The sequence below is a fragment of the Phodopus roborovskii genome, unplaced genomic scaffold, assembly GCF_943737965.1.
Source record: "Phodopus roborovskii unplaced genomic scaffold, PHOROB, whole genome shotgun sequence".
NCBI lineage: Eukaryota > Metazoa > Chordata > Mammalia > Rodentia > Cricetidae > Phodopus > Phodopus roborovskii.
In genome coordinates this window covers 17542132-17564297 of record NW_026126514.1, presented here as the reverse complement: position 1 = coordinate 17564297, position 22166 = coordinate 17542132, and the positions used below count along the sequence as shown (strand labels likewise).

General features: G+C 37.4%; 1 protein-coding gene and 1 non-coding gene across 2 annotated transcripts in view; both read left to right on the top strand.

The window, feature by feature from the left end:
* The window catches only part of Nemf (nuclear export mediator factor), a 51568-nt gene that overhangs the window by 6031 nt on the left and 23371 nt on the right, over positions 1 to 22166 (top strand). Inside the window, exons 6-16 of the mRNA XM_051195917.1 lie at positions 930 to 997; positions 4090 to 4176; positions 6990 to 7063; positions 8364 to 8434; positions 8516 to 8591; positions 9085 to 9147; positions 12589 to 12666; positions 12753 to 12961; positions 13152 to 13337; positions 14290 to 14353; positions 17267 to 17355. Of these exons, the coding sequence (XP_051051874.1) occupies positions 930 to 997; positions 4090 to 4176; positions 6990 to 7063; positions 8364 to 8434; positions 8516 to 8591; positions 9085 to 9147; positions 12589 to 12666; positions 12753 to 12961; positions 13152 to 13337; positions 14290 to 14353; positions 17267 to 17355 (1065 nt within the window). The remainder of the gene's footprint in view (positions 1 to 929; positions 998 to 4089; positions 4177 to 6989; positions 7064 to 8363; positions 8435 to 8515; positions 8592 to 9084; positions 9148 to 12588; positions 12667 to 12752; positions 12962 to 13151; positions 13338 to 14289; positions 14354 to 17266; positions 17356 to 22166) is intronic.
* Positions 15659 to 15785, top strand: LOC127230818 (small nucleolar RNA SNORA40). The gene has a single exon (XR_007835219.1). It is a non-coding gene; the product is annotated as a small nucleolar RNA SNORA40 (small nucleolar RNA).

The window sequence follows — 22166 nt, the reverse complement described above, 5'->3', positions numbered from 1 at the left end:
AAAAAGTGAAAGGGTAAGGTGACGATTGATGACAGCTTCTCGGGCTGTCAGGCTCTGCTACCTAGTAGTCCATTTGGTGGTCTTCAAAGCTCAGCATTCATCAGAAGCAGTAGGAGGCCTTACTGAACTGTAAATGGCTCATCGCCATTTCAGTAGCTCCAAGGGGGGACATTTTAACAGGTTCTTTAGTTTGGGGGCTGCATTGAACAACAGAATCCTTATGAATTCTTAGCAAATCTTTAATTAGGTGTTTAATTGCAGGTGTTCAGATATGACATGTCGATTTACAAACAACATCTAACTTTTATATAGAAATGCATCTTGTCACATTGATAATAAGCAATTCATGACTTTGTTGAAAAATACTTATTTCTTATAGAAAACCTAGATTTAAGTCTCAGGTTATACCATTCAAGAACCTTCTAATTGTGGATAAATTATTGTGTGTTGATAACAGGGTCTTACTGTGTAGCCTAGTCTGGCCTTGAACTCAGGGTGTGCCACCTACCTCTGATTCACGGTTATAAGCATGTATCAACATACCCAGCTCTGGATAAAAAAAATTCTTTTAAAGTATTTGTGTGTTTGTGTCTGTGTCTGTCTACCTGTGTCTGTGTCTGCCTGCGTGCAGAGGCTAGAAGAGGGCATCAGATCCTCTGGAGCTGGAGTTACAAATGGTTGTGGATGCTGGGAACTGAACTCATGTCCTCTGCAAGAGCAAATGTTCTTAACTTCTGAGCCATCTCTAGCTCCATGAATAAATTACTTTTAGGACTAATTTTTTATATCTACACAAATAGTTTTTGTTGCATTTCATACTCTTCTAAGGATTAAATAAATTGATGTGGATAAATGTAATGTGAATGTACATAATGCTATAAGGTTTATTAAATACCAGACAATAAAAAGTGTGTCAATTTTGTCCACAGATTGACTGAAGTCATCGCTAGTGCTCCTAAGGGTGAACTGCTGAAGAGAGTTCTTAACCCATTACTTCGTGAGTATTCCTACATTTTGCAGTAAGATGTTTGAGTGACAACACTTTTACAAATATATTTTTAAAAAATTTTTTCCTTTCAAAAAATTGAACAAGGGGAAAGATACTCAAGTTCAGTTCACAGCTCCATGACCAATGGTTCACAACCACTTGTAACTCCAGGTCCAGGGAATCTGACATCCTCTTCTGGCCTTCATGGCTATCCACATACGAGGCATACATTTACACAAACATACACATAAAACCATTATTATTATTATATTGAACAAGAAGTTAAAAGGGATCTCTTGAGTAAGGATGGTTTTATTCTCAAAGAAAGAAGTTTTTGTTTGTTTTGTGGTGCTAGGCATGGGGCCGAAGGTTTTGTAATGATGAGCAGTCACTAAATGCGATTGTCCTGAAAGATGGAGATTTTTATATTGGTTAGATCTTAAAACAGTGCAGATGGAGCTGAGGATATAGCTCAGTTAGTAGGGTAATAACATTCACAAATCCCTGAGCTCGGTCTTCAGCATTACATGAAAGTTGTCTGGGTAGTACACACCTATAGTCCCAGTACTCTTGTGAGGCAGGAGAATCAGAAATTTAAGGTCATCATTGCCTTTGTAGTCAGCTCAAGGCCAACTTGGGATAGATGTATGAGCAGCCCTTTCTCTCAAAAAATGAACACAATGTCTGGAGAGATGGCTTTAGTAGTAGAGTGCTTACTGCTCATAAGGATCTAGTTCAGTTCCCAGCACCCACATGTGGCTCTCAGATGCCTCTAACTCTAATTACAACACTCCATGGGCTCTTGTTTGCACTGATGCAAATAAACCCATGCACATAATAATACAGAAAATAACACATCTTTTAAAAGAGTAAAAGTGATATAGAATGTTGTCAGTACCTCATTATTGTAGAATTTGGATCATTTGCTTTTTTTCAAGTAACTGTTTTTACTTAGCTTAGTTGTTTGTATTTTTTCTTTACAAAGTTTGTGGACCTCAAGGGTGGTAGCATCTGCCAGATATTCATTTTCTTCTCTTCCTCTCACCCTTGCTAGGTCCTTTGGTTTGGTTTGGTTTTGACACAGGCATGGCTTAGCTTGCCTTGAACTTGTTAAAGTAACTTAGGCAACCTTAAACCCCAGGTGATCCTTCTGCTACACTTTCTTTGGCAGATTTCTATAGCTTTTGAAATCAAGTAGTTTAAATACTTATAGCTCTTTCTTTTGTCTTCCCAAAGCCTTTGACTACACTTTTGCATTTCATTGTACAGTTTAGGGTTAGGGTATTGCTTTCTTCAACAACAAGAAGCCTGCTGGGATTTTGATGAGTGTTGTATTGGTCCTGTGTGGAGAATAGAAATTTTAATTACTGGGTGGTGGTGGTGCATGCTTTTATCCCAGCACTTGGGAAGAAATGGCAGGTGGATCTTTGAGTTTGAGGTCAGCCTGGTTTACAAAGCTACACAGAGAAACTCTGTCTTGGAGGAAAAAAAAAAAAAAAAAAAAAAAAGGAAGAAAGAGAAATTTTAATTACAGTCTTTTGTGAACAAAGAACATCTACTGTTTGTTTGAATTTTTAAAAGTTTAGTGTTTCATAGTTTTTATATATAAATTATGTTCTTAAATGCCTGGATTTTCTTTTTGTGTGTTGTTTTTAAAAATTACTATTCAGCGCTAATAAAGTGATATAGTCTAGAAGACAATGTGTATGTATGTGTTGTGTGTGTATATATATGTACATGTATGTATTCTTTAGAACTTTTTAGCATATAGAGTCATATCTCCTCTGAGAATAAAGCTGCTTTTTCTGTTTTAATCTGAATTCTTTTGAATAATTATATCTTTTTATTTTTATTTATTTTTGTTTTGTTTTTCGAAACAGGGTTTCTCTGTGGTTTTGGAAGCTGTCCTAGAATTAGCTCTTGTAGACCAGGCTGGTTTCAAACTCACAGAGATCCGCCTGCCTCTGCCTCCCAAGTGCTGGGATTAAAGGTGTATACCACCACCGCTTTTTAAAAATATTTTATGTGTGGTTTTATGGATATGTTCTGTGAATATGGTTTATCTTATTAGCCAGTTTTGTTTGTTTTAATTTAAACCTTTATTTTTCTGAGTTTGATATTGATCGAATCCTCTGTTTTACACCAAGTGATATCCTGGGCTTTCTCTTTTTCTTTTAGGTTTTTTGTTTGTTTTGGTTTGGTTTGGTTTTTCAAGACAGGATCTCTCTGTGTAGCTCTGGCTGTCCTGGAACTCACTCTGTAGACCAAGCTGTCCTGGAACTCACAGAGATCCACCTGTCTCTGCCTCCCGTGTGCCAGGATTAAAGGTGAAGGTGTGCACCACCACCACCTGGCTAGCTTTTTCAAGTATACAATACAATGTTATCTGTAGTCACTCTACTGTGCAGTAATATACCAGAACTTTCTAACTTTATCTAACTAAGTACTCACTGGTCAACCTTTCTCTATCCTGTCATATCTATTCCCCTGATAACCACTCTCGGTTTTTGAGTTTTATTTATTTATTTTTTTAAATTTTACGTACTGTGAAATCATGTAATTCTTGTGTTTCTATACCTAGTTTATTTAACTTAACATAATAGTGTCCTGTTCCATTCTTATTATTGCAAATGACAAAAATCACAGGATTCCATTCTTTTTGATAGCTAAATAACAATAGCATTCCAGTGTATATTTTTGTTTGTTTGTTTGTTTGTTTGTTTTTGTATTTGAGACAGAATCTCTTTGTGTAGCCCTGGCTATCTTGTGTAACTCCCTCTGTAGGGTGATACCTCATTATTGTTTTGGCTTGCATTTCGTGGATATTTAGGGATCTTGTACAACTTTATTTTTTATTTTATTGTATTTATATGTCTATGAGTGGGTATGTGAATATGTGCCACTGCCTATAGACCATGAGGAATCAGGTCCTTGTGGAACTATAGTTAGGTCCAGTTGTGAGTTGCCTGATGTGGGTGCTGGGAATCCCACTTGGCTGTTTATAGAGTGTAGGTTATTTATACTGGGATACAAATTTATATTGTGTTTTAAATGGGAAGTTTTTAGAAAAATAGTAACAACAATACTCTTTACTTTTGTAGCCTATGGACCAGCTCTTATTGAGCACTGTCTTATAGAAAATGGATTCTCTGGCAATGTCAAAGTGGATGAAAAACTTGAAAGCAAAGGTATGTCTTCATGGTCCAGACTTTGTACATTTTCTTGTTTCCTTTTATCTTTGATCTTTTTCATGCTACTAAGGTCCCACACGTGTTAGAAAAATATACTGCTGATAAACACCTTTTTTTTTTTGGAAATAAGGTTTCTCCTACATTATAGTGCAGTGTCATCTTGAACTCTGAGTCTTCCTGCCTCAATCTCTTGGCTGCTGCGAGTATCTGTGTCTGCTAGCACACATAGCTCTTCCTTCTTTCTTTTCTTTCCTTTTTAATGTGTATGGGTTTTGCTTCCTGTGTATCTGTTTGCTACATGCTTGCCTGGTGCCCTGGAAGGCCAGAAGAAGGTGTCATATCTCCTGGGACTGGATTTACAACCCATGTGAGCCACTGTAGTAGCTGCTGGGAATTGGATTTGTGTCCTCTGGAAGAACAGCCAGTGATCTTAAGTGCAGAGGCATTTCTTTAATCTTTGGCCCTTGTTTCTTTACTACAAATAATTTAACTTTTTAAAGTTGTAAGTAAATGGCTAACTCCAAATTTACAAAACTTTGGTCTGGGATTGGCAAGATGGGAAACAAGTAAAGTGAAGCCTGCAGACTGCAGACCTTAAGTTTGGTCTCCAGGATCTACATGTGGGAAGGAAAGAACCAGTTCCAGCTCTCTATTTGTCTTCTGTCTTCCACAGTTGAGCCCTATCCCTGTCACTCTGTGTGTGTGTGTGTGTGTGTGTGTGTGTGTGTGTGTGTATAGGAAGACAAATAATGGTGGTTCATACTTATAATCTCAGTGCTAAGAGTGGATTTTGGTGAGTTTGAGCACAGTCTAGGCTACATAGTGAGTCCCTGCATGAAAAAAAATTTTTTTAAATAAAAAAATAAATAAACAAAAATTTGATCAGAATATCCCTCCATGTATGGGTTTTCCTCCACTGGGTCTTTCTCCAGTGTGAACATTTATCCCTATTAATAAGCACTTTAGTCTTTTTACCTTCATACCTTTGGACTTTGGAACTTATCTTTTCATGCCCTTTAGTTTTTGCACTGAGATTGGGATAGTAGATGTCTTGATTAGTTGGATTACTAGCCTTGTGACTTAAAGCACAGGGTCCATCATACGTTTGAATTTCTATAGGCTGCATGATAAAATTAGGCTCCAGTAATTACTTGTAGAGCTAACTTATCAGAATAAGATAAATAAGAATGTAGGGCCATTGGAGATGGCCAGTGGAAGGGTAATTGCTCCCAAGCCTGATGACCTGTGTTTGATCCCAAGATCAGATTGACTCCCACAAACTGTCCACTAATCCCTACATGCACACTGAGACATGTACACAAACACAATTAAAAAAAAATTATTATTGGCTGTTATTTTAAAAGAAATTTAAAAAGTTAAGAAAATGTAAAAGAAAGATTTATTCTTGGAAAAATTATGACCTGTATGACCTTGTATGATGTTTGAAACACTCCTAGTGTTTGTGTTTGAGGATTATTTAACACTTTCATTTTAAAACGAGATTTTGTTTCATTAAAAGTACACATCAGTGCCAGGTTGTGGTGGTGCATGCCTTTAATCCCAGCACTTGGGAGGCAGAGAGAGGTAAGGAGTCTCTGTAAGTTCGAGGCCAGCCTGGTCTACAAAAGAAGTTTTAGAACAGCTAGGTATGTTACACAGAGAAACCCTGTCTTGAAAAAACAAACACAAAAACAAAATACAAACAAAATGTTTTCTGAAATATAATAATGTATCCTCTTTGTCCCTAGTGGCAACAGATGGTGGTGGTATTTTTTTTTTTTCTTTCTTTCTTTTTTTTTTTAATTAACAGGATACTCATGGGACAAAAACATGGATGGAAAAATGTTTGGGACAACTCTGATTACTTAATGTTAGATATATAACCTTTTCACAGGTTGCATTGTATTATGAGGCTGTAGTAATTAAATAGTAACTTTTTTGGAGAAGAAATTTACAAAGCACTCAGGAATAAATATATGTAGAAATTAGGTTTATGAATAAAGAATCCTTTTTGTAAGAAAGGTGGATGATTTAGAATTGACTGACCAAAAAATAATCATATATGATATGTATATATCGTACATATATACCAATTATTCAAATGAAAGGTCTTTATCATTTTATTTATTTCATAAATACTTTATCTGTTTTTTTTTTTTTTATTTTTAAAACTTTGTATATGTGTGTGCACGCACGTGAGCATGTGTGTGCCTGATATGTATTAGGGAGCAAGACATCTCAGCATGTGTATAGAGATCTAAGACTACTTTGTGGAGTCTATTCTCTTTGTACCTTTATGTTGGGTTCTGGGGGATGAATTCATGTCTCTAGGCTTGTGCAGCAAGCACCTTTACCTATTGAGCAATCTCATTGGCCAGTTTTTTTTGTTTTTATTATTAATTACTGTGTGTGTGTGTGTGTGTGTGTGTGTTCTCAGAGGACAACTTGTTAGGAGTTGGTCTTCCTTCCATTTCCTGGAGACCTGGCAGCATCCCAGTTTTTGTTTTTGTTTTGTTTGTTTGTTTTTTGATAGGGTCTTACTATATTTGGCCCTAGCTGACCTTGAATTCATGTTGTCCTATCTCAGCCTCCTTAGTGCTGGCATTAGAGGCCTGTACTACCATACTCATACCTGGAACTCACTTTGTAGACCAGGCTGGCCTCAAACTCACAGATCATCTGCCTGCCTCTGCCTTCTGAGTGCTGGGATTAATAGCATACGCACCACCACCCGGCATACATACTTATTTAATGATGATTAATCAACTTGATTGGCATTCCTTTTCCCCTTGTTTTTATTTCTCCATTAGATATTGAAAAAGTACTGGTTTGTGTGCAGAAGGCAGAAGAATATATGAAAGAAACATCCAACTTCAATGGAAAGGTAGCAGCATCATGTAAATAGTTACTTTGTGTTGTTTACATGTATCTATTTATTGGGGGAGGTACCATAGCATTCCAGAGGTTAGACAACCTGCAGGAGTGGACTACTTTCCTTTATTGTGTAGGTCCTAGAGATCCAACTCAGGTTCATCAGTCTTGGTGACAGACACCTTTACTCATTGATCATCTCACCAGCCTTGTATTGTATTGATCTTATTTGAATTTTTAGAAACAAAATATCTTTTATCTACTTATTGTTGTAACTTAAGTTTTGTTTTTCTTATATGAGCTTGAACCCAAGGCTTTGTACATACAAATTCTACTATACCATTGAACTTTATACCTAATTCTAGGGTAATCTCTTTATTTTTGTATTGCTTCTTGTAAATTGTTTTTTTTTTTTTTTCCCCTGTCCTTTTTCTTTTATAGAAAATACCATGTTGGGGCTCAAGATAAATCTCAATTGATAAGACTCTTGCCTAGAGTTCACTTGTTCCTGGGTTTGGTCCCCACCACTGTATAAATTAGGCACTATGAATGCCTGCCTATATTCTCAACACTTGATAAGTAGAGGCAGGAGTTCAAGGACATTCTTGTCTGCATAGCAAGTTCAAAGCCAACCAGAGCTAAACAAGACCCCACTTGCAAAAACAAAGATGCAAAACTCACAAAAAGCAATACCAGTTAAGGAATTTGTGTAAAAGAAAGAGAAGTTTGACTTTCTAAAAGGTTTTTAATTATGTATATGCACATATGCATATGTGAGTGCATGCCACATATCTGACCCTGGGAGCAAAGGAAGGTGTCAGTCCCTTGGAACTAGAGCCTCCTATTGTAGGTGCTGGGAACCAAACTTGGGTCCTCTGGAAAAGCAACAAGCAGTCTTAACTGTTGAACTATTACACCAGCCAGTTTTTCTTTCTTTGATACAAAGTCTTGCTGTGAAGCCCAGCATGGCCTTAGTACTCAAGATTTTCCTCATCAGCCTCTCAAGTACTAGGTTTATAGGCAGGTATCACTATATCTGGATAAAATGTTTGATCTTGAATTGATTTTTAGAGAAGCTTTCTTTAATTTGCCATCAGTTAAAACAAACAAAACAAAAAAGGTGGCTTAAGGTCTCCTCATAGTTAGTTAGAAAATTACCTCATACTTTAATATTTTTCCTTCATTTCTAAAATGTACCGTTAATTAGAAAAAATAACAGTCAATATGTCAACTTTTTGTTAATTGTGACTATAGATGAGTCTAGTATTAGTTAGCTTTTGTTTTTTTGTTTTGTTTTGTTTTTGTTTTTGTAGGGCTATATAATCCAGAAAAGAGAAGCAAAACCAAGCTTGGATGCAGATAAACCGGCTGAAGACATACTAACGTGAGTGTGTAGCCATGGGTCAGATTGCTTTGTATGCTAATCAGTATTCTTAATTGTGATATAATAAATATGTTTTTACAGGTATGAGGAATTTCATCCTTTCTTGTTTTCTCAACATTTACAATGTCCATATATAGAATTTGAATCGTTTGACAAGGTGGGTTTTCTAGGTCTGTTTTGTGCTAGTTAATACAACATGAGTTGTAAGAATTGTTATGCCGCCTTGGATTTGGGGTGTAACCCATTATGAGTGCATGCACCAAGCCCTGGATTTAAGCCTCAACACTGGAAAAAAGAAATGTAGAAAATATTCATGCCTTTCAATCAGTGTGAATCTGGGGATTGATTAAAAATCAATGCAATCACAGATACAACTGTTAAAAACAGTTGTTGCCATTTTTATATAAAGATTAAATATTTGACCTTGTTTTATTCTTGACATTGTTAGCTGCATCATTGGAAATGTGGTCAGATCCAATGAGGTCACTACAGTATAAAACAGGCTAACACTCTGTGTGTGTGTGTGTGTGTGTGTGTGTGTGTGTGTGTGTGTGTGTGTGTGTGTGTGTGTGTGTTGAAGTAGAGACCATGCTTTTTTTCTCTGTACTTACAGCCATTGTTTGTCTTTTTTTTTTTTTTTTTTAAATAAGGCTGTGGATGAATTTTATTCCAAGATAGAAGGTCAGAAAATTGATTTAAAAGCTTTACAACAGGTATAGTATTATTTAAAATATTTATATTAGACTAGCTAGTCAGAGTGGTTTGGAGGTAAATATGTTTTCGTTTAAGAATAAGTTGCCTTCTAGACCTGTGGGACATTATGTGTGAGTTCTCAGATCAGATCCCCTGGAACTGGAGCTACAGATGTTATGAACCATTATGTGGGTGCTGAGAACTGAATAGTCCTCTGGAAGAGCAGTAAGTGCTCTTAACTACTGAACATCTCTCCTGCCCAAGTGTTTTGTTTTTGAGATAGGGACTCATTGCAATCCTGGCTAGTCTTGACACTTGATATTTAGATCAAGTTGACCAAAAACTTGGGAGATCTGGGATTGAAGGTGTATGCCACCATGACCTGCCCTTCTCTTACTTTATTGTAAAAGCCCAGAGGAGTCTTATTGACTCCTCCCGCTTTTATTCCATTTTCAGATCTTCCTAAAGGAAATGCAATCTAGTGGGAACATTAGCCTATTATATACCATAGTATGACTCAATGTATTTGAAGCAATTCAGAGCTTCTCAAACCTAAACATTATGAGACTACATTATAAGGAACATGTTACATGGGCCAGAGGAAAAAAATTATTTTCTGTGCTGTTTCTTTATTGTAAACTGTGTTGCTTTTCTTAAGCTGCTTTAAAGCTAGGTCCTTGTCTGTTCTGTGTGATGATTCCTCAAAGAGGATTTAATAGGCACCATTTTTGCAGCATATTTGACCATGACTTTAGAGCATGTGCTACAGATCTGTTTCTTTCTTTTTTTTTCTCTAATTTTTTTTATTTTTCTCTGATACAATATATCCCAAAGTAACTTTTAATTTGGAAGAGATTTGATTTTTTTTTTTTTTTTTCAAAAATATTAGCCATAGGGCCTCAACCCTAGATAAAGAACCGTGGCAGCTATGGAATACCGAGAATGGGAGAAAGGGTCTTCCCCAGGGATAGCCCCTGAATTGGGGTCCAATACCAGGGGGGCAGCAGTGAGATCATAACCATACCGGCAGTATTATGTGGACTGCACAGGTTGTATTTTTGTATTTGACATGGGGGTGAGGGGAGTGTGTTCAACAGTAATTGAAGAAAGTCTGTGAGTTTGGGAAAGAGTAAAGGGGTGCATAGGAGGGGTGGGAGGGAAAGGGGAAATGATGTAGCTTCAAAATAAAAGGTTGTTATTAGAAAAGAGTTAAGAGGTTGGAATGATGGCTAAGAGGTTAAGGGCACAAAGACAGTTGCACAAAATTTCAAGATACATGGATACTTATATATAGTCTTCCCTTTTCTTTTAAAATAGGAGAGTTTCCAAGCATGTAGTTCAATAAATTGCATCATGTGATTGTCACATGATGATGGCACTTTGGCTAGAGAACAGATGTTTAACAAGAATAGTCATTATCAATATTGTTATAATTTTTTTTAACTTTTTGAGACAGGGTCTTTACATAGCTCTGGCTGTCCTGAAACTCACAGGTCTCTGCCTCATAAGTGCTGGGATTAAAGGCATGCACAGCAGTACTCATTATTTTAATTGTTTAAATATGTAGACCTATATATTTTATAGGTATGAATATTTTGCCTGCATGTATATACATATGTTGCATACCTATGCCCACTGCAGTAGGGCACCAATTTAATTTTATATGCAGTTAGATCAATACAATGATATTGAAAGAGTTTCAGATACATATATTAGGGCTGCACAGCTGGTTGTGTATATACAAGTATTCCAAAATTCAAAACATCTCCATCATATGAAGTATTTCTGGTATCAAACACTTAGTTTAAGGATACTCAAACTATACCAAAAGCTTTTTGTGATAATCATTACTCTTATAAATTAAATCTTTTAGGTATTTTATCCAACATTTAAGTAATAATTAATTGGTGATGCTATAAAGCATTAAAAAACAGTCTTCAGTAATTTTGAAATGTAAGTCAGGCATTGTGGTATATGCCTGTAATCCCTGCTGGTGAGAAATGGCAGCAGGAGATCAGGAATTAAGCTAGTGAGTTTGAGGCCAGCCTTGTCTGCTACATATGAGACCCTGTCCCAACAAACAAAACAAACTCTGAAGTGTAAATTATGTCTGATAAAATGCTATACAGGAAATCAGATAACTTCTCTGAACCTTTGTATCATGTGAGTGAAAGATGTTGTGAAAAATACTGGAACTAAATGTCAATAAGCTGATAATTTGTGCCTTTAAAAAGTTGATTTTAGCAGGGTGGTGGAGGCACATGTTCTTAATCCCAGCACTGGGGAGGCAGAGGCAGGCAGATCTCAGTGAGTGAGGCCAGCCTGTTCTACAGAGTGGATTCCAGGACAGCCAGGGCTACATAATGAGACACTGTCTTGAAGAAAGAAAAGACATATTCATTTTATGTGTGTTTTGCCTACATGTATGTGTACCACATGTGTGCCTGCTGCCCATGAACGTCAAAAGAGGGTATCAGACACCTTGGAACTGGAGTTACAGATAGTTGTGAGTCACCATATAGATTCAGGGAACCACCCCTGGGTCCTCTGGAAGAACAGCAAGTATTCTTAATCACTGAGCCATCTCTCCAGCCCCAGTTTATACTTTTAAAGAACTCACTGGCAGGCTAGAGAGATGGGTCAGTGGTTAAGAATGCATAATGCACATCCAGAGGACCCGAGTTTGGTTCTCAGCACCCATGCTGAGAGACTCACAACTTCCTGTAACTCCAGTGCTAGGGAATTGGAAGCCTCTTCTGAACTTGTAGGTGCTGCACCCACATACAGAAATCCACACATATGCACACATAAATGAAAGTAAAATCTTTAAATACACATTTTACATAAGAATTTGGCTAGTTGGATGATTAAAAAAAAAAAAAAGAATTTGACTGGGCGGCACTGGTGCATGCTTTAATCCCAGCACTCCAAAGACAAATGTGAGTTTGTGGCTGCCTGGTCTACAGAGTGAGTTTGATCTCTAATGCTACATAAGAAGGAAAAACTTATATACCATAAGAAATCTTGAATTTTGCCTGTTTGGATAATGCCAAGAGAAATGGGGTCATGCTTTATATATAGTTTGCTTGTAACCAAAGTGCACATTCTATACAGGGACTGGGAGTTAGAGAAGTAATCTTTCAACGTGATGTTTTTAGAGGGTAAGGCTTGAGGGAGTGAACTAAGGGGTAACTTTGCTTTTTAGTTTTTTAAGATAGGGTTTTTCTGTGTAGTGCTGACTGTTCTGGAACTCAAGAGATCCGCCTGCCTCTACCTCCCGAGTGCTGGGATTAAAGGTGTGTGTCACCATCGCCCAGCTTGTGGGGAAACTTTAGGCGCCTGTGTGACACCACTGACAGGTAGAGGAACCATCAGGTCAATAGGTTTTAGGAAATGAGAGGTAGAAGTGTTGTGCATTGAAATAAATCTAACTTTTGAAAATTCTGTTTTGTTATTGGAAGGAAAAACAAGCACTGAAGAAATTAGATAATGTTCGGAAGGATCATGAAAACAGATTAGAAGCTCTTCAGCAGGCTCAGGTATTATGCCTAGTTTTTCTGGTTATTTCCAACCATGAGAATCTCAGCTGGCATTATAGTAAATACATTTGGTTTTGTTTCTTAAGGAAATAGACAAACTGAAAGGAGAACTCATAGAGATGAACCTGCAGATAGTCGACAGAGCCATTCAGGTAGTCCGCAGTGCACTAGCCAACCAGATAGACTGGACAGAAATTGGCGTGATTGTGAAAGAAGCTCAAGCTCAAGGAGACCCTGTGGCAACTGCAATCAAAGAACTAAAACTGCAAACAAACCATGTTACAATGCTGCTACGGTAAGTGTGGGCCTTACCAGTTAGTGCTTGCTTTGTTTTGTTAATTATTCATTGTATTCTCAAGTTTTCTTTGGGAATTCTCAGAAATAGAAAATGTATAATTAAATCATTTCTAATTTTATTGAGGAAAATTTTAAATGAAAAGTGATGTCATTGACATTAGTGAAATACTATTGAATATTTTTAATAGAAATCCATACTTGTTATCAGAGGAGGAAGATGATGATGGTGATGCCAATATTGAGAACAGTGATGTTGAACCACCAAAAGGGAAAAAGAAAAAGCAAAAGAACAAGCAGCCGCAGAAGCCTCAGAAAAACAAGCCTCTGCTTGTCGATGTGGATCTCAGCCTGTCAGCCTATGCCAATGCCAAAAAGTAAGCCACTTAACTATTAATTCTGTTTAGCTTTTATTTCATATGTATGAGTATTTCACTTGCATTTGTTATGTGTACCAGTGTCTGCCAGAAAAGGTTATCAGGTTCCCTGGAACTGGAGTTACAGATGTTTGTGAGCCGCAGTATGAATGATAGGAACCAAACAGGGTCCTCTGGAAGAGCGGCCAGTTCTCTTATTGATGATTCATATCTCTATCCGCCAACTATAAATTCTTGGTAAAATATTACCTGTGGTAAATCACTAGGATATTAATAACAGGTATCATTTTGTCTGTTTATGAGAGACTTCCCCTGGGGAAATGAAACACAACACACACATATGTCTATTGACCCCAGAAAAAGGAATCTACAATAGACCAGAGTCTCTCATACACACACACACACACACACACACATCTTTTCACCCTAGAAAGGGAATCTACAACAGATCAAAGTAACAGTTGTACTGAAGTCTAACTTGCTGAACCAGTGAATTTTTATTGAGGTTACTGACTAGAGTATGAGTGAGAGCTTACTTATAGGAGCAAGGTTAACACAGTTGCGCCTGTGAAAAGCCCACCTCAGCAAAGGTGATGCCCCAGGAAAGCTGTGCATCTGGAGCCCTGTGCCCAAGTTAGAGACACCTCAACAAATCCAAGGGATCTCTCGCAGTTCAGCTGGAAGTCTACTCCTCTAACCTGAAGGAAATCCTCATGAGCCTTACTGCAGGCCACAGTAAAGTGTGTTTACTTATTGGGTCTCTCACCAACCCAGTCCTGGAAGGGAATGTTTCAGTTTGTAGGAAATTGCTACAGAACACATTTATATACTTCTTTTGGTAAAAATTGTGTGCTCTATTCAACTTGGTTTTATATAATCTGGGACTATAGAATTAAAAATAAAAACTAAGAAAAGATTTTACTTAATATTTAATATAGATTTATTTTTCTAGATACTATGATCATAAGAGGTATGCTGCTAAGAAAACACAGAGGACTGTAGAAGCTGCTGAGAAGGTAACTTGATAGAATGTTTTTTTTTTTTTCTGCAGCTTTAATGACTTTCTGTTTAAGTGGGGCTTTCTAATTTAGAAATCTCTTTTGGTTATAATTTTGCTTTAAATGTGCATATTTCCCATGTTTACTTTCTTCCCCAATTCTGCACTTCCCTCTTTATTCCTCATCTCAGCAAGTAGCTTTTCATTCTTATCTGCTTAAATGTGAAAGGTATCCAGAACTCTTTCCTCATACAAACTGTCATTTACTATTGTTAGTATGTGTGTGCTTATATCTCAGGGAACATGTAGGCTTTTCTCCTACATTTAGGTGGGCTCCAGAGAGCAAACTCAAGTTACCAGGCTTTGGATCAAGTGGGCTTATTTTTGTTTGTTTAGGTTTTTGTTTGTTTGTTGAGGATTTCTCTGTGTTAAAGCCCTGGCTATCCTGGAACTCACTTTGTAGACCAGGCTGACCTTGAACTCACAGAGATATGCCTGCCTCTGCCTCCCAGTGCTGGGATCAAAGGCATACACCACCACCACCAGTCTGGATCAAGTGTTTTTTTTTTACCCCCTGGGCCATCTTGCCAGTCCCACATTTTTATTTATTGATTGATTGTTTTTCAATTTAATGTATAACCAGAACCTACTGGATACTGTATCACTTGACTGTAATTTTAGTACTTGGGAAGTAAAGGCAGAATGTTTATGAGTTCAGGGTCATTCTAAGCTGAATAGTGAGTTTGAGACTAGCCTTTGACATGTCTCTCTCTCTCTGTGTCTGTCTCTCTCTCTCTCTCTCACTCACTCTCTCCCCCTCTCTCTCTGTGTGTCGTCTGTCTCTCTCTCTCTCACACACATACATACACACACACAGTATTAGCAGAATTTGACCACATTTCTCTTCTCCTTAGGTTTAGTCCTTGATAACCCACTGCTTTCTGTTCTTAGTTTAGCAACCATAGTGATACTTTTAAACCACAAACTAACTCCATCATTCTTTCCTCCATTAAAAGCTTCCAGTTTCATCCCATCTTATTACAGTTCAGAGCTGTTTTCCTGGCTATAGAACCCTGTATGACCTGTTTCCTTTTTACCTCACCATCCCATACTCTTTCTGGCTACACTGGAATCCTAACTGTTCCTGAAACTGTAGTGCACTGCTGTTCTTAGGATCCTTGCACTTACTAGTTTTTCTAGGTGAAATGATCTACCCTCAGATTTTCAAGTTTCTTTGCCTCCTTTTGTTCATTTATATAATCTGCTTAAGTGAGACATCAGAGAAGCCTTTGTTGACCATTTCTACTAAAAATAATGCAACCCTAGCACTTGCATATGTTTTTGTTCAGCTGGTGGACAAACGCAGATTAGATCAGTGCAAAAATAAATCCTCTTTTGCAACCCAGAACTCATTGTCAGTATGAGTTTTGATACATATAAGAAGGAATATAATAAGACAGCATAAAGGAATTATGGTATTGAGTTTTGTTCTATAATTTAAAGGCATAGGTAATAAAACAAAACAAATAATACAACCCTAAATCTACTCTACTGTTTTTCTTAACTCCTTGAGTGACATAAAATTATTTGAAGCCAGGAATGGTGGCACACACCTTTGGTCCCATCACTAGGAGGCAGAAGCAGGCAGATCTCTATGAGTTTGAGGCCAGCCTGGTCTACAGAGCGAGTTCCAGGACAGCCTCCAAAACTACAGAGAACCCCTATCTTGAAAAAAATTATTTGAGTATTTGTGTATTTATCCTTTAAAATATAAGCAGGCCCATAAAAGTATAATTGTTGCCAGATGTAGTATAACACACCTTTAATCCCAGCACTGGCAAGTGGAGCTCTGTGAATTCAAAGCCTCCCTGGTTGGTCTACAGAGTGAGGTTTCTATGATGAGTTCCAGGCTATCCAGAGCTACATAGTAAAACAACAATAACAGCAAACAAGAACAATAACAACAAAAATTATCATTGCTGTTTTGTTCATTGTTGCATTCTAGTCTCTTAAGATTGTCTAAAACAAAGTAGAGACTTTAATTTCTGTTAAATGAGTAACTTAATTAATCTAGTCTCTATAATCCAGGCTGGTCTCACACTTGCATATCTAGGCCAGCCTCAAACTCTGGATCTTCTTGCCTCTGTCTCTCAGATGTTGGGGTTATGGGAGTATACTACCATTCTTAATTTGTTCTTAATTTGTAGGTCTTAAAATTTTGAGTATAGTAGCTGGGCGGTAGTGGTGCTGGTGTACACCTTTGATCCCAGGACTGGAGAGGCAGAGGCAGGTGGATCTCTGTCAGTTCAAGACCAGCCTGGTCTATAAGAGCTGGTTCCACGACAGCCTCCAAAGCCACAGAGAAACCCAGTCTTGAAAAACAAAACAACTTGTATATTGTAAATATTTAATTCATTTTACTTCTTAGGTAAATATCTTTTATTTTTTCATTATATATATACTTGTGTGTATAAATCAAGATACTTTATGACAAAATCTTTTTTCTGTTATTACTTTGTACATAGTACACATGGAAATTAAGAGGGGATCAAACTCAGGTCAACAGGTTGGCAGCAGGTCCTTTACCCACTGAACTATCTCATGTGCTCATCAGAACATTGGTAGGGTATGCCTTTGATCCCAGCACTTGGGAGGCAGAGGAAGGCGGATCACTGTGAGTTCAGGGCCAGCCTGGTCTATAGAACTAGTTCCAGGATAGGCTCCAAAGCAATACAAAGAAACCCTGTCTGGAAAAACCAAAAAAAAAAAAAAAAAAGCTAGGTGTAGTTCATAAGGCTGAGATTGGAGAATCTTTGCGAGTTAGAGGCAATATAGTGAAAGCTATCTAAAGCAATGTGTTATGCCATTGTGTACTTTGATGTTATGTAAATATATCCTAAAAATGCTAAAACAATTTTTTTTAAATAAATAGGCGTTCAAGTCAGCAGAAAAGAAAACAAAGCAAACCTTAAAAGAAGTGCAAACAGTTACTTCTATCCAGAAGGCAAGAAAAGTATACTGGTAAGTGTTCTGCTCTTCTTAATGTAATGTTTAGTTTTTTCTCTTTATTGGAATTATATGTGTATATTATTTGAAAAGTCAAGCAGTTATACAGAGCTAGCTATAAAACCAGTAGGCCTGTTATTTATTCTTCATCCTTGTCCCATTGCCTGTTCTCCCAAGGAAACTGCTTTTTAGTTTTAGCTCTTTCTATTTATTTGCATGATCGTTTATTTATTGTGTGGGTGTGTAAAAGGGGAAACGTGCCATGGAGCACATATGGAGGTCAGAGGACAGCTTTTAGGAGTTGTTTCTCTCCACCATATGGGTCCTGGGAATTGAACTCAAGTGTGATGGCAAGTACATTTACCCCCGAGCCATATCTTTTAGCTCTTATAACTCTTTTAGGTCAGACTTGTATATACTCCTGTTTCTCTCTATAATAGCTTGTATTTCTACTTCATTGGGAAAGGGTGGTTTTTGTTTTTTGGTTTTTTTTTTTTTTTTTTTTTTTGTTTTGGTTGTTTGTTTTTTTTGAAACAGGGTTCCTCTGTGTAGTCATGACTGGCCTTGAACTCACAGAAATATGCCTACCTCTGTCTCCTGAGTACTGGGATTAAAGGTACACACACACACACACACACACACACACACACACACACACACACACACCACACACCACACACACACACCACACACACCACACACACACACACACACACACGCTTGTTTTTGATTTTGAGGTGAGGTCTCATTTTATTGCCTATGTTGGTCTTAAGCATCCAGGCTCAAGCAATCTTCCAGCCTCAGCCTCCTGAGTAGGTAGGCTCCAGGTGTATGGCCCTTCATTAGCTATCTAACATATCTCCCTACATCCTCATTGTGGCCTGCCTTTCAACACCAGGTCTCCAACCCTTGATCTTGGACTTCTTGGCAGGCTGCCTACAGCCTGAGCTTTAGCTTTAGCTCTGGCTCCTCAGTCATTCCAGCAGTTAATGCTTTGTGTGCAACTTGTCTGTGCCTTCTGCAGTATGTAGAGCTCACCCCCCCTTCCCTTCACAGCTTTCTCCCTTTAGAATTTCATGGATATAGGTTAGTGAAATATTTTAGTCTATTATTTTAGTCTATTATGCTGGATTCTTTCATGGATATAGGTTAGTGAAATATTTTAGTCTATTATTTTAGTCTATTATGCTGGATTCTTTGTGAGCCTTTCTAGTTTAGAAACTTAAGTCCTGAGACATTTTCTTGACAATTTCTTTTCTCCTTGTATATTTACAGTGTGTATGGGGAGGGGGTGTGGGGTTGCATTCCTGTTGAGATCAGAGGACAATTTGTGCAAATCTGTTCTCATCTTCAACTATGTAGGTATTAAACTCAAAGACAAATGTCTTTACCTACCTTGTCATCTTGCTGGTACACACACACACACACACACACACACACACACACACACACACACAGAGAGAGAGAGAGAGAGAGAGAGAGAGAGAGAGAGAGAGAGAGAGAGAGAGAGAGAGAGATTTCTCTTAATGTATTTTTTTTTTTCCCTGTGTTTTATATACAGAACCTTCTGGATGGGTCTTCCAGTTTTTTTGCATTTTTCCAATTTTCAACTCTTTGTTATTTTCTGTACATCCTTAGAGATGTTTTCAACTTTATCTTTCAGTCTTTCCACAGAATGTCTGTTTTGGTTTTTTTGAGACAGGGTTTCTCTATTGTTTTGGAGTCTGTCCTGGAACTAGCTCTGTAGACCAGGCTGGCCTCAAACTCACAGAGATCCGCCTGCCTCTGCCTCCCAAGTGCTGGGATCAAAGTTGTGCACCACCAACGCCCAGCCGAAGCTCTGATTTCTGTATTGTTGTTTGTTGATAGAGTCTTATTCTATAGCACAGGCTTCCTAAATTCGTTAGGTAGACCAGGATGGACTATAACTTAGAGCAATCCTCCTGCCTCTATATACCAAATACTGGGCCCCTATCAATTATATCGCCTCAAAGTGGTTAAATTTTATTTTATTGTATATATTTTAAAGTATACTACATGAAGTTTTTATATATTACATTCATAGTGAAATGATTATCACATCCGAGCATATCTGTCCACTGTAGGCTAAGTGTGGTGGTGCATGCCTGTAACCCCAACAGTTGGGAAACTGAGGCTAAAGATTTGTCATGAGTTCATGAACCAACTTGGACTAAAGAACAAGTAACTAGGCCAAATTATATACATGGTCTTCATATACATGGTCCAAGGAGAGGACTCTGCAAGTTGTTCTCTAACATTCACTTACATGTGCTCATATACACAGACACTAGATATATAAATATAATTTTAGAAAGAAGGTATAAAAGGGAAGTGTCTTATCTGTTATGTTCCATGAATACCAATTTTGTTGTTTGGTGATAATATTCTCAGCAAATTTCTAGTGTACAGGAAGTTAATTCTTTTCCTTTTCTCTCTGTCTTGACAAGGTCTCACTGTGCAGCCTTGGCTGTTCTAGAACTCACAGAGAGCCACCTACCTCTGCCTCCCCAGTGCTAGGATTAAAGGTGTGCACGACCACACCTGACATTACAATTCTAATTATTTATTATATTCTTTATGTTGTACATCAGATCTATAGATTTGTTCAGTCTGAATGATCTGAATGACTATAACTCTATAACCTTATTAAAGGTGTGCACGACCACACCTGACATTACAATTCTAATTATTTATTATATTCTTTATGTTGTACATCAGATCTATAGATTTGTTCAGTCTGAATGATCTGAATGACTATAACTCTATAACCTTAGAATTATATTTGCCCATGATCGTTCTTACCTACCCTTTTTTTTTTCCTGGAATCTCCAGTTTTCATAGTAGAGACATTCATTAGTATCTGGTGCCCCTTGTTTGTCACTCAACATTTCAGAGTAGGGTATTAAAATGCTAATGAGATGTTCTCTGAATGGTTGGGCTTGTGATGTGATGTGTTACCTGTTTTGTGTAGAACTCTTTAGTTTTTTTGTCCTTTTTTTGTGGTCTCACCTTGCAAAACTTTTTTTTTTTTTTTTTTCCTGTCCTGCTTGTAAGGTGAAGACTTGGCTGTCACAATCTAAGGAGCGCAGTGGGAACAATACATGGTAGGGGGTGGTAGCATTCATTATGTTAGACCTTTATTGCTTCTGTTTTATTTCTGCTTAATTTGTTCTGTATGCCACCTTGACTTCTGTTGACATGAGAAAAGTGGACTACATTTTAGAGCTGGAAGATAGAAAACTATTGGAGCAGACTTTTTGCCAGTCCTGTTTTTAACCCCATCTTAAAACTATTTCTTTAAATTGCCATCTTTTCTTTGTTTTGAGACAGGGTTTCCCTGTGTAACCCAGACCAGCCTTGAACTTGTGATCCTTTTGACCTGGCCTTTAAAAATTTGTACTACCACATCTCATTTATGTTGATGCTTTTGAGTTTTATATTGTAAAAGGAGTTGTTTTCCTGGGTTCTAGTGTCATTGTAGGATTCAGTTTCCTGAGTATAACATGCTTGTTTCTCATTTATCAAGTTTTTGTTGTATTCTTTGTTTTCCTTTTTTTTCTGCTTTGATTACATTTGACACCTCTAAATTGATCAGATTGACATATATATGTATGTGTATATACACAGATATATGTATGTGTACATATATATATATATATTTTGTTTTTGTTTTTTGTAGTGTTTTTCTCAGGTAGTCATATCAAGGTTGTGGTGCCTTATAAAACAATCTAGAAATGTTCTTTTTTGAGTTGTCTTTAAATGTGGATCAATTTTATCTATAAAATGAAGTAGTCCTGAAATTTTCCTTATGGGGAAGTGTTTCAGAAGCCTGGTGTGGTGATGCACACCTTTAATCCCAGCACTTAAGTGGATTTGTGAGTTAGAGGACAGCCTGGTCTATAGAGTAAGTTCTAGGTAGACAGGGAGACACAGAGAAACCCTGTGTGTGGGGGGGTGTTCTATTACAAATTTGGATTTATTTCTTATGTATTTATTTTTAGACAAGGTGAGTATGTCTATCTTTGGCTGATGTGGAACTCACTGTGTAAGCCAGACTGGCCGTGAACTTGGAATTTCCCTGCTACAACCTCCCGAATACTCTGTGTTATAGACCTGCATCGCCCCACTATGCCTGGCCTTCTGTATAGAATTTTACTCTTTAGATTCTCTAGTTTTAGTCAGCAGTGTTTTTCTTGGAAAGTTTATAATTGTACTTAGGAACTTTATATAATATGGATTTGTCCGTTTCTCCTTTCCTGCTGCTTTTGCTTTATGTGAGGCAATGATTGATACAGATGTAGAACTCCTAATGTAGTTGGGCTTCTTTTCATTAGTGTGTGCATGCTCTGTTTCTTTTGTATCTTTATTTCAATAATTCCATAACTTACAGTTTTACACACATACACACAAGTGTACACGCGCACACTCACACCATTATTACTATTTTCTGGCCTGATAGTTTTCTATGTTTACTCGGGGGGAGTTACTATATTTGTGCCACATGTAACTTATTATTATTTGAAGCTTACACGTACCCATCTTGCTATTTGCTTTTTGTCCCTTCCTTATTTTACTTGGTGCATTGGCTAGTTTTTACTTGTTTCTGTATTAGTTGCTTTTCTGATTGTTGTGACAAAATACCAAGAAAAAGCAACTTAAGAAAGGATGTATTATGGCTCATAGATACAGACCTGCATGCTGAGGAGGGAACATAGCAATGGAGGCATGGTGGTGGGGGCAGCTGGTCACATTGTATCCAGAGCAGAGAGACGAATTCAAAGTGTTCATCTCAACTTCCTCCTTTT